The sequence below is a fragment of the Rhynchophorus ferrugineus genome, unplaced genomic scaffold (assembly GCF_030347505.1).
Source record: "Rhynchophorus ferrugineus isolate W39M unplaced genomic scaffold, kcgeb_rfMv2 rfM9, whole genome shotgun sequence".
NCBI lineage: Eukaryota > Metazoa > Arthropoda > Insecta > Coleoptera > Curculionidae > Rhynchophorus > Rhynchophorus ferrugineus.
Window position 1 is genome coordinate 39,591,169 of NW_027472588.1, and position 18,254 is coordinate 39,609,422.

An 18,254-nucleotide genomic window follows, 5' to 3' on the forward strand; every position below is an offset into this window, starting at 1 on the left:
CATGCCGCTACAATACTATAATAAATACAGACAATACAATAGAACTTAAACTAAACCTAAAAACTGAAGATGTACAATAACCGTAAATACTAAATAAAAATTAAATATATACATAATCATAGAAAAAAACCATTCACGATATAATTAAAAATGATCGCACAATAATTTCTAGAGCTTTTTTAAATAAAGTAAATGCTTTATTTCTTATTGAATGGAAATATTTTTTAACAAAAATCGAGAGAGTAATCGATAAACAGTCAAAAGTATTTTACTATTTATCATTCCCAATTTTAATCTTTTTACCCTATTACATTAACTATCTTGAAAAATATCGTTCCAAAATGCTACTATATTAATATGCAATATTTTGCTATTTACAAGCAAACTGCCAAAAAAATCATAAAACAATATATTACATATAAATCTATGTAAGCATAAATTGGTTACATTTTTGTCACGGTCGCGGCTAGGACGACAGGGCCAGAACGTTAAAAATTAGTCGAATAAAACAAAAATAGTAACTAAAAGTACACGACTGAAACACTCGATAGTCAATAGTACCAAAATCTGTCGGGCCGAAACAGTCGATAGTAAAAAGTAGTGAATTACTAAACAGTCGATAGTCGATTTCAGTCGATAGTTCCCAACAGCAATTTTGAGTATGACTGCCGAAATATCAGGCCACCACTAGACCGGAGGACGCTTAATAACACATCTATAACTGTTAAATGGTTTGAAATTTTCATGGTATATTCTTGAATGGTCGTACTATCGATTTGTGAAAAAAAATTACTCTACACCTATTTCTCTCTTAATATTTTATATACACTTGAAAAAAAAAGGTGAAATTAAATTTTCATATATTTAAACTGAGAACATTACACTATTACGTGTTATAATACACTATACGTATTATAGATTATATTGATACCAAAAATGTAACGACAAAACGCCATTGTAATTATGCAACGCCATTGAACCAAACAAAAAAACCCAATCGCAGTAACACTGCACCTAACAATGAACCGAGGAAATTTATTTATACAAATAAAGCATTATATCTACGCCCGCCAGTTGCAAGTCTGCTTTCTATTCGTTTCTACTACAAGCGAAAATTAATTTGTCCCTTTGGGACCTATTCCCAATTAATGTCGTGACTATTAAGCCGAAATCTCACCAACCACGAAAAAAAAACAATAGCATATCAGCTTGATGATGATTACATAACAATTTCTTCGTTCATATGACTAGTTGTTGCAACATCATGCTTGTAATTATTTTATTACTTTCTTACGTAATTCGTTGTACGAATAAAACCGATAAAGGTCAGGTAAAAAAACGTTCAGACAAGTATTATGCTAAAAGGAAAACCACAGCACCGTATCTACCTTTTAAAGATCCGTCTGTACCATCTACAGACTGAAGAAATAATATAAATATTTAAACCAATGAATCTGGTCAAATTGAAGAATCCTATGTTTAAAGTTTAATTTCAAGGACTTGAACTATTGCATCAAGTTTTAATTTATGGGGATAAAATGAAATGGTGCCGACCATGAACCCACAAGGCCAACTAAAAATTACCAGTGGACAAAACTATTTAAAACCATTAAGTTAGTACCCAGAATATGACTATATAATTAGAAATTAAATTAAAATAAACATGTTGTAAAGAACGCTTTACTATAGTTATATAATTCTATTAAAAATCATATATTAGGTGTCTTGCATGTATTTAGATCAATAAATTTGATGTGTTGAACAAGTTATTCCTTAAAAATTGATATTTCTACAGTAAATACTAAAAGTAAATAGTATTATGGGGTTATTCAATGTACACAGGCGCTAGCTATGAATCGCACAGTTACATTTTCGACATTCTTTAGCTTTAGCTCAGCAAACGCTTTTAGAAACTTACGACTTTGAGCTCAATAAGCTCCAAACGATTCAACATCTTAAAGACAATATTCGTCACGAAATTGAAGAAATTCAGCCTCAGATGTTGCAGGATGTCATGAAAAATGTATTAAAAAGAGCCGAAAGTTGCATAGCGAATCGCGGTCACCATTTAAACCAAATAAAATAATAATTTTTATGAAAACCAAACTTACCTATCTTTGTTTTGAGCAAGGTTATAGGCAATCAAAATGGTAGCGGGACTTTTGCCCCATGTTTTATATAACAGAACAAGTTGATAAGTAAACTAATAAAGGCAGCTTTTATTATCTTTCGCGTTAATTAGTATGTAAATTAGAAAATTCGATTGGAATCGGCCTTGATAGCTCCAAGACTGTCGATTTTTTGTTATTTGTGTTCCTACATAACCATAAAATGTCCCATTATGTAAACATTTATTATTTTAAACGCTCAAATACATATTTATATCCTGCCTTGTTAAGAAAAGTTACTTGGTACCTATTTGGTTATTGACATAAGTACTTTCACTATTTAGTAGTTTTTTTGTCGTTGACTATAATTATGTTATCAACTTTTTTGGCTTTTGATTGACTGGTTCTACTTTATTATAGTTGAAATATTGTATATTGTAATTAATAATTATGACTAACAAATCAATAAATATAAACTTAATCATATAATATCATTCGGAATAAAATAAATGGGTAAATTTATCGAAAACATAGGATAATATAGGATTTAAGTGGTGTAAAGATAACACACCAAGGCGTTCAATGAAACTTCCAGAGATTGCTTTTAAAAGAATACAGTTTTTAAAAACATAACAAAATCAAGGAATAATTATTATATCAATTTATGTATTTAAATGAGACATAAATATTTCAGAATGGTACATTGGGACTCTCATAGAAAGATGATAATAAATATAGTATAAAGACAACAAAAGTTGAAGGAAAACGTAAACGTTGAAATAACTATCAATTAGGTTTTTTTTAGCCATAACATTTATTAATAATGCATCGCAGACATATAGTTCTTCATGCTGGAAACAGGAATGGTTTTATTCCTGATGCATAATTAGTGTTTTCCTGTAAGTCCAAAAGTGACTACCATGGAGAAATGAACTATAACTTGTTTTTGCAATAGTTTGAAGATCAACTTTTAAGGAACTTGGATGAACCATCAGTTATTGTTATGTACAATGCACCATATCATAGTACACTGGTGGAGAAAATCCCAACAAGTGCATCAACAAAGGCTGCAATTAAGGAATGGCTCAAAGTACATAAAATAAGTTTAGAGGAAACCATTTTAAAGAATGAATTTACTTTTTAGAAAAATAAATAACCCTGAGAAAAGATACATGGTAGATCAGATTACTGAACGTTATGGCCACAGATTATAACGTCTTCCTTCCTATCATAGCATATTTAATCCAATTGGGTTGATATGGGGTATTGTAAAGAATTATTGCGATAGACATTCAGGTCGAGATGGATCTTCAAACCAGAAGTGTTTGGATTTATGGAAAGAGGCATTGTCGAAAATAATACTTTCGGTTTGTGTAAGCCCGATCAGACATATTGAAGAAGAAATTGACAAATGGTAAGATCTTGAGCAAGTTTTTGATAGATTGGATATAAATAGTTTAGTTATTAACTTGATTAGTATTTCTGAAATTTACAGTGATCGAATAAAACTTAATGAATGATGGTTTATTATTCAATGTTGATCATTACCTAGATAGGGTGATGAAAGAGCAACAACTATACAATTAATATCCTTTAATTGTAGGAAATTGTATTATAGAGTGTGAAAGCTTTATGAGCATGTGTGTTATTGTTCAGAATATACATGAACTTTTGGTTAAAATGTATGAAGAGATAAATAATACTAACTGTTTTACAGTTTTGTCAAGAAAGATGTATGCAGGTAGTAACAGAACAAACTAAATAGAAATATAGTAATACCACAAAGACTTTACAAGGAAATATTGCATCGAAAGAAACAAGAACTAAGAGTAAAACATAAATATGGTCTCTAATGAAAGTAATATACATTACTCAGATATACAATTGTTAATTATGTGGATTAGGCCTTCGGGGGATACCACTACATAAAAAAACGCGCCTAGAACTCTACCTACACTAGTGTGAAAAAAGTTCAATGTATATATAATAAAACAACTCTAACCTATAAATTATTGTAGCTGTATAATTAATTGTAGTTTTAATTTCTCCAATAATATATGCATTAGATATACTATAATGTTAAAATAAATGATAATACGTAACATTTTTGTTTCATTATTTTATTTAAATTAGAATTTTGTTATATGTTAGAGCCAAAATGTACTAAAACTCAGAGTTGCTGCGGCAACATTGCGACGTTTTAACAGGTCACGTGTGTCACTAATGTTTTGAATAGAATATTTGTAATTTTATGGCGGTCTGTTGACTGAAAATTACCGTTCTGTCGGTAATGAAAATCTCACCTTGCTAGATGGTTTTCTATATGATGTATCTATTTAACGATACAAAAAATCCTAGGCTGTTATCAACTAATTATCGACAACATGTGGCATATATACCCGCAACTATTAACGACAAATTATTCAACAGCAGCAACACACCACTAACACATTTGTTTTAAAGCGGAACAGAAAACGAGACAAAAACAAAACGTGTATACCAATAGTCTGCAATTACGAAGTCCGCTCCTATCCGTTCGGCCCCAATCCGAAACTATTACGAGGGCCACTATTATATTTCGGAAATTAGCAACACTGTTGTTATGTGAGTCGATCTGACGGTTCCATCGTAAAGTTTGACTTTTTCACGATATACGTACTCAGAACATTTTATCGCACGGATGCTATTTGTTTATTTCATATTTAATTGAAAGTTTCGTCTCGGCAAAAAATGGAACTGAATCGCAAACATTTTCGTGCAATGATTTTTTACGATTTTCGACGCGGATTATCACAACAAGAGTGCATCAATCAACTTAATCTGACTTTTGGCGATGAAGCTCCATCAAAAACCACCGTGTTAGCTGGTTTAGTGAATTCAATCGTGGTCGTAGTTCGCTGTCCGACGAGTTTCGTGAAGGTCGTCCAAAATCGGCTGTTGTGCCAGAAAACAATCGATGCTGTGTGCGAAATGGTTAAGCAAGATCGTCATGTCACCTATTGTGAGATTGAGGCATCCCTAAGCATTAGTTCCACCAGCATATATGCGATTTTACATGAACACTTAGCTGTGCGAAAGTTACGTTCGCATTGGATCCCATACAATTTGACAATCGCTCAAAAAAAGGCTCGTGTCGATTAGTGCGAAGAAATGCTTAAGAAATTCAATCGCGGTGGTTCAAAAGACGTTAATAAATTCGTGACAGGTGATGAATTATGGGTATATTCGTATGAGCCCGAAAGTAAGCAGCAGTGCACTGTATGAGTGTTCCAAGATGAACCAAATCCAACAACAGTTGTTCGCCCACAAAGCATTTCAAAGAAAATGGTGGCCTGTTTCTTCGGGAAAATTGGCCATATTGCAACAGTGCCTCTAGAGGATCGTAGAACAGTAAATTCTGATTAGTACACAACCATTTGTTTTCCAGAAGTCTTCGGTGAAATAAGGAAAACAAACAAGAGACGCCGGATTGTTCTTCATCACGACAATGTGAACTCTCACACATCGGCTCAAACAAGAGACTATTTGAGCACTCAAAACATCGAACTGATGACCATCCGCCGTATAGTACTGATTTGGCACCCAATGACTTCTTTTTGTTCCCATCCGTGAAGAATAAACTGCGTGGTCAACGATTTTCATCGCCCGAAGAAGCTATTGAAGCGTTCAAAAATCATGTTTTGAAGATACCTCATTCGGAATGGAATAAATGTTTTCAAAATTGGTTTAAGCGTATGCAAAAGTGTATCGATCATCGTGGCGAGTACTTTGAAAAACAATAAAAATATATTCGCAGCTTAACTATTTGTAATTTTTTTTCCTATTCCCGAAATATAAATAGTGACCCTCGTACATACACACGACCAGTTTCTGTTAACTGGCGTGATAACGATGTTACCAGAACGTCCGAGATATAGGTCAGAATTCTTTGGTGTAAACACGGCTAGTGGCGTAATAAGTTGTAGCCGCTTCTGTTCGTCTCTCGAATATAAAAAAAATGAATTTTAGACCACACAATACTTCGGAAACTTTCAGGGCGACATTCACTCCGAGCGCATGACGCAACGAGATTACGGTACTTCTTACGTGAGACCATTCATCAATGTGTTAAGGCAATTAAATTGAGGATTTCGATCTGAAAAAATGCACGAAGGTCTGTGTAATTCGTACTCTGATTTATTTCACATTAAAAGGGTATTTTTTAAAGAAAAATTGGTAAAACACATTGTTAAAAATGAAGAATAAAAGAAAATACTCGGATTTAACATGTATAATAAAACTAGTCTTGGGAACTATCGACGGAAATCGACTATCGACTGTTTGGTAATTGACTACTTTTTACTATCGACTGTTTTAGTCGCTATTTTTGGTTCGATTGATTTTGTTTCCATTTACTATCGAGTGTTTCAGTTATGTACTTTTAGTTACGATTTTTGGTTCTACTAGTTTCATTCGACTGATTTTTAACGTTATGGCTCTATCGTCCTAGCCGAGATCTTGACAAAAATATACCCAATTTATGCTTACATAGATTTATACGTAATATATATAGTTGAATGATTTTTTTGGTAGTTTGTTTGTAAATAACAGTATATTGTATATTAGTAGAGCAGCATTTTGGAACGATATTTTTCAAGATGGTTAATGTAATAGGGTAAAAAGATTAAAATTGTGAATCATAAATAGTAATATACTTTGGCTGCTTTTACGGCAATAATAGGTAATATTTCGATTACTCTATCGATTTTTGTTAAAAAATATTTCCCTTCAATCATCAATAAAGCATTTACTTTACAGATCCACAGAACATTCAAATATAAAAGTAATTCTACTTCCTTTAAAACGAAATTATTAATTGCATGTTAATAGTATTCAGTAATTACTTTTTCCTTTTCTATTTTAAAGTTAGTACGTGAAGGAATATGTACATCTCCGTCTCGCTTATACTACCGTTGGAAAATATGAGCACATATAAAATTAACTGCTCCAAGCAATTATCTCCGTCCTTTCCTCTCTCATCATTTATGAAAGGGTTCGTACATCTTCGTCTGACATCACGAGTTGAAAAAAACAATCGAACCGTGTGTTTGACTGAAAATAGCAATTACTATTTCAACTTTACAACTTTACTTTATATTTTAAAGCGAAATCTTGGATAACTTCGTAAATCCATTTGATTTCGAGGTCATCGTGCAGCTCTTCTTTGATTACGTAGCTATAAGCATGGGTAATTAATAGAACTTTGGTTTGGCTGCATTTATGATGCATTTATAAGTTGACTGACCAGTACAGTTGCTTGATCAAGATGCAAGTGCAATCTGCCCTGCATTTTGCCTAACATGATGTTTCCAATTTAACTCGCCATCGAGATGAATTCCTGAGTATTTAGCTGATTCTGCTTGAGGGCGTCCGTCAAGTGATTGACGTGAGTGAGGTTTATGTCATTTTACCACAACGTTAAATTAATATTAGTCAGATTTGGAGCTATTATGAGCTATATTTTCTAGTTTCTAATCCATTTGTACATCTTTGAGAACCTTAGGCAGAGATGATAACCGTGTCGTCGGAAAATGTTCCAAGTACCGTTTCTTTTGTTGTTGGGATATCAGCAGTGTAGAGCAGATGCAGGAGTAGCCCCAAGACACTACCCTGGGGAACGCCAGCTGAAATAGATTTAAGTGTTGATTGAATGTCTCTTCACGCGAAATTCTACATTTTTGTTCGAAAAGTTATAATTTGAACAGTTAACCGTAATTCCGCGGTAGCAATTTTCACGTTTTGTAGATTAATCCCAGGTAAATTGCGGGGCAGTATTTCTTTTCTTAAAATGTCTTTCCAACAACCGCTGTTTTTCTGTGCACTTGGTCAATTGTTGAATGGTGATTTCGAAATCCAAACTGATAATCTGGTATTTCCATAAATCGTTTAATACGCTTGTATAATAACTATTTATTATATACTTCCAATTATTTTTTTTATTATTTAATTATTACATTGTTACATCGTTTACGACTATCGCGGTCTTTGGTGAAATAATGTTTATTACATGTTGAATACATGTTACTGTTGTATTATTATATGCACCTCACTACACAACACTACACAAGATCAGATGGTTTGAGCCTCTTGAATCTGTGTCCGGCTCTGGTGGTATCCAAAAGTTGCAATACCTCAATATTCTTATGAAAATGGAGTCTTTCCTCGTGCCCCCTTACAATTCTATTGATTTCTTGACTGACTGTGGGTATCTGAAGGTCTCGATGTAGGTAGTCAATACGGTAGTATGTGGGTGCGCCCACAATACTTCTCAGGACTTTGTTCTGAAATAGTTGTATTTTATTTATGTTACTCTTTGCAGAACATCCCCATAATTGAACTCCGTATGTCCATATAGGTTTCAATATTTGCTTATATAATAGCAATTTATTGTACTGATAATTGTGATTTCCTTCCAATTAGCCAATACATTTTCCTATATTTCAATTCCAGTTCTTTTCTTTTATTCTTTATATGTTCCTTCCAGCGAAGTTTTGCATCAAGATTCATTCCGAGATATTTAGCGTTGTTGTTATATGGAATGATAGTATTATTTAATGTTATTGGTGCTTTTAAGGTCTGATTGTAGGTGAACTGCACATGCACAGATTTACTTTCGTTAATTTTTATTATCCAAGCTTGTGTCCAATTATTTATATTGTCATTTGCCTGTTGTAATTTTCGTGTGGCTTCTTCACTATTGTCTCCGACAGCTATAATCACAGTATCATCAGCAAATGTAGCCATCGTAATATTCTCCATTTGTGGTATATATCACATGTGTAGAGTAGATAAAACATTGGCCGCAGTACACTTCCTTGTGGTACACCCGCTTTAGCTTCTTTTACTGTAGAGTAAGCTTCTTCTTGTTTAACTCCAAACCTTCCAAGTAATGAATACGTTTTCCTAGAGTTGTTTTGCCATTCCTCTTTATATGTTCTTTCCAGGGAACTTTGTCGCATATGTTAACATAAACTAAATCTTTTGATAAATATCGATAATTTTTGACTTCTGGTCATTTTCACCTACAAAATGATAAATTTGTAATGGTATGGCAGGTCGCAAAAATCAACTCTGCTTGTAACCGACGTGAAATATTTGGAACAGTCTTCTTGAACCTAACCAAAGACTTCGAAGCCTTTGAACCAAAGATTTTGCACGAAAGCTTAAGGGGAAATATTTTAGGACAGGTGAACGCTCTTATCAAATCATTTCTGTCAAAACGATAGTTCTAGGTGAAGATCAATCGTAACAGGACGTTCCACTTTCCGGTTTCACCGCAAAAAATAATGGTATTTAAATTTAAGCCATATTACCGAAACGCATTAAACTATATTCCTAAATTTGAAAGGTCTGAAGCTATTTGAACCGCAATCAAAATTCAGAAACTCTGATTGGATAGCGGTCATTTGGCAACAAACGGTCCGAAAAAAAAGCGAAGTAACTTGACCGAAAATCAACAATCGATTACGTCGGCGCGCACTCTTGATTGGCGATCGTTAACAAATCGTCAATGGATCGCGGGACATTTCACATTTCCCATTAAAGTTTCAATTTACGCGCCGCTGGACCCAGCAACTAGTGGTTCTGAGAAAGAAAATCTGACCCAAAAAAATCAGAACGATATTTGGTGCGTGCATTAATTTCTAATTTTAACACTACGAATTTTAATTCCTTATTCAAAATTTAATTTTTTATTATTATTTAATTAATATATTGTTACTAGTCGTTTCCATCAAACCTACAATTTGTCTTTAAGATAACTTCTAAATCTAGGTATATAACTAGGAGGACCCATCGGCCCTATCTCAGTCTCTGGTGAAATAATGTTTATACATGTCACTGTTGCATTTTTAATAAATGCACCTCACTACACAACACTACACCAGATCAGATGGTTTGATTCTTTTGAGTCTGTGTCCTGTTCTGGTGGTATCCAATAGTTGTAATATTTCAATATTCGTGTGAGAATGGAGTCTTTCCTCATGCCCCCTTGCAATTCTCTTGATTTATTGACTGACTGTGGGTATCTAAAGGTCTCGATGTAGGTAATCAGTCCTATAATATTTGGGTGCACCCACAGTACCTCTCAGGACTTTGTTCTCAAAAATTTGTATTTTATTTATGTTACTCTTTGCAGAGCATCCCCATAATTGAACTCCGTAGGTCCATATAGGTTTCAGCATTAGTTTATATAATAGCAATTTATTATGTACCGATAATTGTGATTCTCTTCCAATTAGCCAGTACATTTTCCTATATTTCAATTCCAGTTCTTTTCTTTTCTTCTTTATGTGTTCCTTCCAGCGAAGTTTTGCATCGAGATTCATTCCGAGATATTTAGCGTTGTTGCTATATGGAATCATAGTGTTATTTAATGTTATTGATGATTGTACGGTCTGTTTATAGGTGAACTGCACATGTACAGATTTACTTTCATTAATTCTTATTTTCCAAGCTTGTGTCCAATTATTTATATTGTCACTTGCCTGTTGTAATTTTCGTGAGGCTTCTTCACTATTGTCTCCGACAGCTATAATCAGCTATCTCCATTTGTGGTATATCACAAGTGTAGAGTAGATAAAGCATTGGTCCCAATACACTTCCTCGTGGTACATCTGCTTTAGATTCTTTTATTGTAGAGTAAGCTTCTTCTTGTTTAACTCTAAACAGTCTGGTTGTAATGTATGATTTTAATAGTTCGGTGTGTTGTTTTGGTAGCATTTTCTGTAGTTTATGAATAAGGCCTTCATGCCAAACCTTATCGAAAGCTTGTGCTACATCGAAAATTATAGCTGAGCATACTTTTTTACTTTCGTAGGCTTTTTCAATAACATCTTTTAGTCTGTGGACCCGGTCAATTGTTGAGTGCTTGTTGATAAATCCAAACTGGTGTGTTGGTATTAGGTGTTTTCTCTCTATGATCGGTCTTATTCTTTTCAACAGAAGTTTTTCAAAAACCTTAGATATTACTGGCAGCAGTGATATAGGTCTATAGGCTTTTATTTCGTTTGCTGACTTCCCAGGTTTTGGGGAGAAATATTTTTTTACAAAAATATATATTTTTTTACAGGCTTCAAGACGTATGAACGAATATATAGTATATTCAAAGTTTTTTTGTACATACGTCATCAAGCGTTTGTTCTGATACAAAAACGGAACAACATTCCACTGGAAACTATTTAGATATACTACGACTGTATCCCACGAATGATGGTGGTTCAACATTTCACTAATAAAGAAATGTTACGTATATGTCCCACCTCTTGTATTAAGAACAAATAAAATGTTAATGTTATTGTTCAAAATAATGAGTTCAAGAAGACATAACAAGCCGTAAAACCCCATTAAACAACAGCGCACAAAACCATTAATTAAATGCTGAAAAAAAAGCACGCCAAATACACAATCGCAATAGGCGCAGTATCAGTGAAAACAATTGCCAGCGATACCGCTGTCAAAATTAACTTCCGTTCATCGGCCTAGATAGCGCGGACGTGATAATTCGTAACGGACTTTGTCAATGAACTTCTAACGTTAAATCTCGTAAAGTATGTCTCTCGAAGGTCTAAATCATTGTTTTCGCAAGTCATCGTGCATGGTGCTAATCAAAACAAAAGCGAGTGCAATGAATGAATACGTTGTTGTTTTATTCGTTTACCTTCAATATATATGTAAGGATCATCGGTTTGTTAAGAGTAAAACTGAAAACCCGACGCCATCTGTCATTCAAAATGACACAACTAAACTTCTGACCACAGGGAAACAAACAAGTTGTGGTATATAATTGTTTCGTTTTGCGCATGTGCGTTTTGATAATCTATATCAGAAGTGGTTATTTCTGGAGAATTATGACGAATACCGGTTGTAACCGGTAAACTTCGGTAGTTTCCGCCTGATCTTGCGACGTTGTCATTTACAAGCAAACGACACGTAGAATCCAACGAATTACAACAGCTGGTGATAGTATTTTGTAAGGTTAAGAGTTTTGTTTTTTATTGTTTATTTGTTCTTGTACCGTTCATATTTCGATTATCAACGTATCAAGACAGTAATGGATCAGTAATCGAGTTGTGAATATTGTCGGAAAAACTGTTATAACACTTTTAATCCGACCAGACATATGAGGACATCATATTTTTTCTTTTTCTTTTGTTTTTCATTTTGTTGTTACTAGATATTGTCGAAAACTCAAGATCATCATATTGACACATTTTGGCGACTCCTTGAGCTTCAGTCAAGATGATTTGTCATATGTTAAAGCTCCAAGAAAAATCCTGTGAATCTCGTTGAAATTGTTTTGCATATATATTATAATTACTCTCTACAAATCATAGACACATTTGTTCATTAGAAAATAAATAAATACGATAATATAAAATAAGATTTGGGTCACCATCAACAGAAAAATTCCTTTTGCTCGTAAATTGCTTTCAAACTGATAAAATAATTGTTATAAGTCTCTGGTCCAAATGGATATAAAAACTTGTGAAAATAATAGGTTTACAGAAGAATTGTTTCAACATATCGTTTATTGGCCAGATTAAGGTCCTTCTGATATCTCGAACCTCAAAAATACGCCAAAAATTAACCCACTTATAAAATAATATAATAAATATAATATAAATGGTTATGTAAATAAGCAAAACCACAAATGACCCAAAACTGACACATCAAAGATTATTCCAGAGTCTAAATTAAATTAGGAATGGGTGGAAAACAATTGGACAGAACTTTGTTCGAAGATAAAACCCACAGAAATTTTTCTGAATTACAATGAAACATTTTTGTATTTTTCTATTTATTTCTATTGAATATCTCAACACACCGTATATCTCGATACTACAACATGCCCGCCAAATGAAACAAAAGAAAATCTCATATTAATTTAAAGAAAGAATATTGTAAGATAATTTAATAAACTAGACTGCACAGTAATATTAAAACCGTTGTTATTCGATAATAAATGGCGCCCCCATTAACATTCCCATTTTGTTTTATTTCATAAACGGTACTGTATTATTTGAACAAGTGTGTAATTTCATCTATAACAGTCAATTAATTCATACATTTACAGCTGCTTATAGTTCCAATATGAATTTAAAAAAATGACTAAAAAGGAATATAAAAACAGGAAACTAGTGAGTCGTGTGCTAGTTGAGAAAATACCTGGTTTACAGAAGATAAGAATGGTTTTCATCAAACTTAAAAATCTTCAGCACCCATCAAATTCACCAGGTCCAGGCCCCTCTGACTTCCGGCTGTCCCCGCATGTCATTAAACTAAGAAGTAATAACAAACCTCGAAACATATTTTATATATTCACTATTCTTTAATAGTCTTCCAGTAAAAAAAAACATCTATTCTTCCATCTATTTATAATATAGGCGACAATTATTTACACAACAAAGCTCGTATAATGATATATCACTTTAAAAAGAGTAAATGTATTTCTGTAATCACGAACTGGAATCATTATCGCAGTGGCTGTGCGCCGAAAATTCTTTTCAAAAAATATATGATATCATAACAATATATTTCTAATTAAAATATATACAATTATTTGCCTTTAAATTTAATTTATATGTATTATTTTTTAATTCAAAATCGTATTGTTTAAAAAAAACACCCTTCATATTATAAAATAAACCAAGTGGTTGATCTAAATTTTAGTCCTACTAAAAAACCATGGTCACTTTATAAATTAGATAACCATAAAAATAATTGAGAAGTAATACATATATTTCTGGGATGATTTATCGGTTTTTTAATTTTAATATATATAACCATAACGTTGTCAATAAATATCCAATCACTATCAGGTTATTTCGATTTTTCACCTGCTTTACCGGCTCCAGAACGTTAAAGACAGTAACTTGTTGTTACGTCAGTCTTGATTAATATCTCGTTATCCTCAGGGTCGCAACCACAATCGATATAAAACTTAAAACGGGCTATTTATTTTTTGAAATCGAATGTTAATTAAAAAAAAGAGCCATATATTTTTATTAAACAACTATAGTTCCACGGAGGCTTAATTAATTTCAATTTAAGGAACAATTCAAGAAAACAATTTAAAAATTATGCATTCTCAATCTAATAGATACTAGATAAAAATCAATTTCTTCTTATTTTATATTTCTAGATTCCATATTTTTTAAATATAACTTCGAAGATAGAAAATGTTAATTAATATGTCCTTCAATTCATCGACTAATAATCAGTGATCGATATAATAATCAATACAGAATCAGTAACCGTCTAGGTTTTTTTCTAAACTGTCTTAATCGATAAATCAAACCATTATTCAATTGATAAAAATATTTATTTATATAAAACAATAAAAAAAATAGCGCTAATACATTAGTGTTTATGCTTTAACAATGATTTAGTTTCACTTTTTTATTATAATATATTTTTGCCACACTTGAGTCGTTTGGTCATGCAAATTTCCATAGAAACATAACAATAACAAAAAACAATTGAACCTTCATATTTCATTATAACTGTGATATAATCTTAATTGATTTAATTTGTTATAATATAATCCCGCAGTGTTTCGAATTTAACTTACCAGAGTATTATCTTTGAAGATCGACATATTTCCAGTGCATTTATTCCATGGCCAATGATAATCCACAAACGGTTTTCATATCGGCGCACGTCAACGTCAAAATTGGAAAAATCTACCGGTAAACCGCGATGTCACAGTTCATCTGATTTTGCCGGCGTCAAGATAGGGAGGACGCGATCGAATTTGTTATGATGGACCAACCAGAGCGGAATAGAAACAATTGAACCGACCTTCCCGTTTAAAAAATTTACAACTGACAATTTAGTTTAATGACGGCGGCGAGAATTTGAAAATGTCGCGAATATTAACGGGAGCCGTTGACGACCTTTGCCAATAAACGTCAAACGATTAAGTTTGATAGTTGAATACGGTAACCATAGAGAAAAACAGTAACGCAGAGTTTACCAAAGGAATAGGAGCGCTCGTAGCAGGCCGTTAATAATTAACCGTGAAAGAAGTACCGAACGACGGTAAACGTACCGCGATACTATTGTTTATTCTATGGTACCTCCACGCTTTGAAAATGTTTTGCTTTCTACTCAAACCAACTGATAGAGGGGAGACTAATTTTAAGAATATTTCCGACAATCCCTGTATATATAGTACATACATATCATTATAGTATATATAAATATATTATATGTTTATGTACCGGCTTTATATATAACTAGTAGAAGATAAGAAAAATGTGAACGTTCTAGATAATTTAAAAACCTTATCAAGTATGTAAATATAAAAAATGTATAACTAATTATATTTAGCCTAACAACTTTACATTTTTTCAGCATTTGCTTCACTATACATAATATATTTACGACTATATAAAAATAAAATGTATACAAATAATTCATATAACTCCACATTTTTACTATGTTACTAGAACCTCTAAGATTTTTAAAGACTAAAAATTTCAAACCTTTAAAGTCAAAAACTGTAATTTAGAGACGTATGTAAGTATGTTAGGTTGCATAAACACCGGCAAAAGTAATATCTACAAAGAACTTTAGTATATCTAAAAAATATAATGTATATATTATAATATAGTATATCCATAGAAACAAAAATAAAAAAGCATATATATGTTATATTAAACAGTATATATAATAAATATGAGACAAAATCTTCTTTAATTTAAATTTGATTTTTCCGCTGCTTATACATTTTTATATTAGTATAATTGGTGCATTTCCGTTAAAAAATTATGAACAATTTTGTCTTGTATTACGTATAAAATTAGTAATTTAAAAAATGATTGCCGTATTATAAATATCGAACAAACATATCATATTTTCATATCATCTCTTTTCATATGCCTAACTTCATGTTGTTTTATCAGATAGCAGTCGTGCGCGTTTCTATAGGCGAGGGTAGACGTTTGATCCGCAAGTCAAGTTAAATTAATCTAAATAAATTTGGAAAAATGACTGATTCTGCGTAAGTATCAGCTTTAATATCAATTATTTACTTTTAATGCCTTCGGATACATAGCATAACTAAATAACCACAGAAAAGTTTTCCGAAGTTTACGCCATGTTGTGGACCAAGAGTAATCGATTCTAGAATTTTCTTTTCCCTTTTTATGATCGTTGCTAAACATCTATAAACCACTAATAAACTGTTATACTTTTTTTTTGCAGGAAAGCAGTGCCTTGCTGTATAATATACATATATAGAAATTAAAAATGAGATATTGTTTACTTCCAACCTAACTTTTTAATTTTTTATTTTCAGATTACCACCTCCTCCTGTAATGTGGGCACAAAGATCCCCAGTTGTATTTCTAACTATTAATTTAGAAGATGTAAAGGACCTCGATGTCAAGTAAATTTACCAAAATATTTATTTCGCTACAAATATTATATATTTACTATTACAGATTCACTAAAAATTCTGTATACTTTCATGGAACTGGTGGTATAGGAAAGAAAGAGTATGAAGTAACCATTCCATTATATAAAGAAATTGATCCCGATAAGAGTAAAAGTTTTAATAGAGAAAGATGTATCGAAATTGTTTTAGCCAAAGTAGGTCTTAATAGTTATTGTTTTTACCCAAAAGGCAAGTAAAAACAAAATCATTTGTTTTTAGGCTAACCAAGAAGAACCTTATTGGCCTAGTTTAACATCCGATAAAAAGAAACATCATTGGCTCAAATGTGATTTTAACAAATGGCACGATGAGGATGATTCTGGTGATGAAGGAGTTGGTGGTATGGGAGGCGGAGGAGATTTCGAGGATATGATGAGACAAATGGGTGGTTTAGGCGGCGGTGGAGGAAAACCAACTTTTGATGATTTAGACGCTGATGACGGAGGAGATTCTGACGATGAACCTATTCCCGATTTAGAGTAGCTTTAGGATATTAATGATAATTGTTTTTTTTTCTTATCTCTATTTTGTATTTTTGAATTTCGTTAAATTTATTTAACACACTACCAAAAAAGTACTACAATTTGTCATATTGATATATGATTTTTTTTGGTATGGCTTGAATATTTCAAGTGTTTTATTTAATTCCAATGCATTGTAAACATGTGGAAATAAAAAGGGACATAAAAGCAGAAAGGAGCTGATATTTTCTTTACAATAAAAAAACAAACATCTTCCATGGCCATATAAGCAGTTCACATCGCGTACACTTTTGCAAGGAGGAATTCAGGATTTTTAGTTTGTAATTTAGAACTTCAGTAGTGTAAAATAATAGTTAAATGTGGTTGAATGTACATTGTAAGTTTTGAACCAATTTTTAATTAAACAACAGCCAAGAATCGGATTTTTATTTTCTGCACCTTAATGCTCTACAAATTTCTTTTATATAGCTCCATTTTATTTACATCATTCTGTAAAAAAAGTAACCCTCAAATTGTAGGCATGGGGTTGTTTTGACATGCAAGAGTGGTCAAACAAGCGAATGCCTTTCAACCAAAATATTACTGCCTAATGCATCATTTTTGACTATGACCTTAAAAAACGAAACGCCAAATTATAAAAATTGACCGCCATGGATAATCCGTATGACAGAGAGCAAAGACAGTCGGCTTAATGTTCTCTATAATATTATTTATCAAGATACATTGTTTTGAAAGCACGTTCATGCATAGAAGGCTTTGAACGCTGTCAAAATTATCAATGACGGTTGGTTGGTTTACTTTTTTGATCCAAAGAAAATGAATTTATACTTTCCAAAACGTTACAAGATGTTTATTTTTGTGTGAGGCAAAAAAATTACAGGATGAATATGGCAATATGTAATTCATGTTTGTAATTTAGAACTTCAGTGGTGTAAAATAATAGTTAAATATGGTTGAATGTACATTGTAAGTTTTGAACCAATTTTTAAACAAACAACAGCCAAGAATCGGATTTTTATTTTCTGCACCTTAATGCTCTACAAATTTCTTTTATATAACTCCATTTTATTTACATCATTCTGTAAAAAAAAGTAACCCTCAAATTGTAGGCATGGGGTTGTTTTGACATGCAAGAGCGGTCAAACAAGCGAATGCCTTTCAACCAAAATATTACTGCCTAATGTA

The 18,254-nt window shown here is 32.3% G+C and overlaps 1 protein-coding gene across 1 annotated transcript; it reads left to right on the top strand.

The window, feature by feature from the left end:
* Nucleotides 1-16,014: 16,014 nt before the first annotated feature.
* Nucleotides 16,015-17,486, top strand: p23 (cytosolic prostaglandin E synthase). Its single transcript, XM_076415027.1, has 4 exons — nt 16,015-16,152; nt 16,450-16,539; nt 16,595-16,742; nt 16,807-17,486. The coding sequence occupies exons 1-4, from the start codon at nt 16,139-16,141 to the stop codon at nt 17,068-17,070; spliced, it is 516 nt and encodes a 171-aa protein (XP_076271142.1). The 5' UTR covers nt 16,015-16,138; the 3' UTR covers nt 17,071-17,486.
* The last annotated feature ends 768 nt before the right edge of the window (nt 17,487-18,254 follow it).

What these genes read in the sequence shown, in the direction of transcription:
- p23 (XM_076415027.1), top strand. An exon ending in GTAAAGGACCTCGATGTCAA is followed by an intron (nt 16,540 to 16,594) that starts GTAAATTTACCA and finishes TTACTATTACAG; the next exon opens with ATTCACTAAAAATTCTGTAT. An exon ending in TCGAAATTGTTTTAGCCAAA is followed by an intron (nt 16,743 to 16,806) that starts GTAGGTCTTAAT and finishes ATTTGTTTTTAG; the next exon opens with GCTAACCAAGAAGAACCTTA.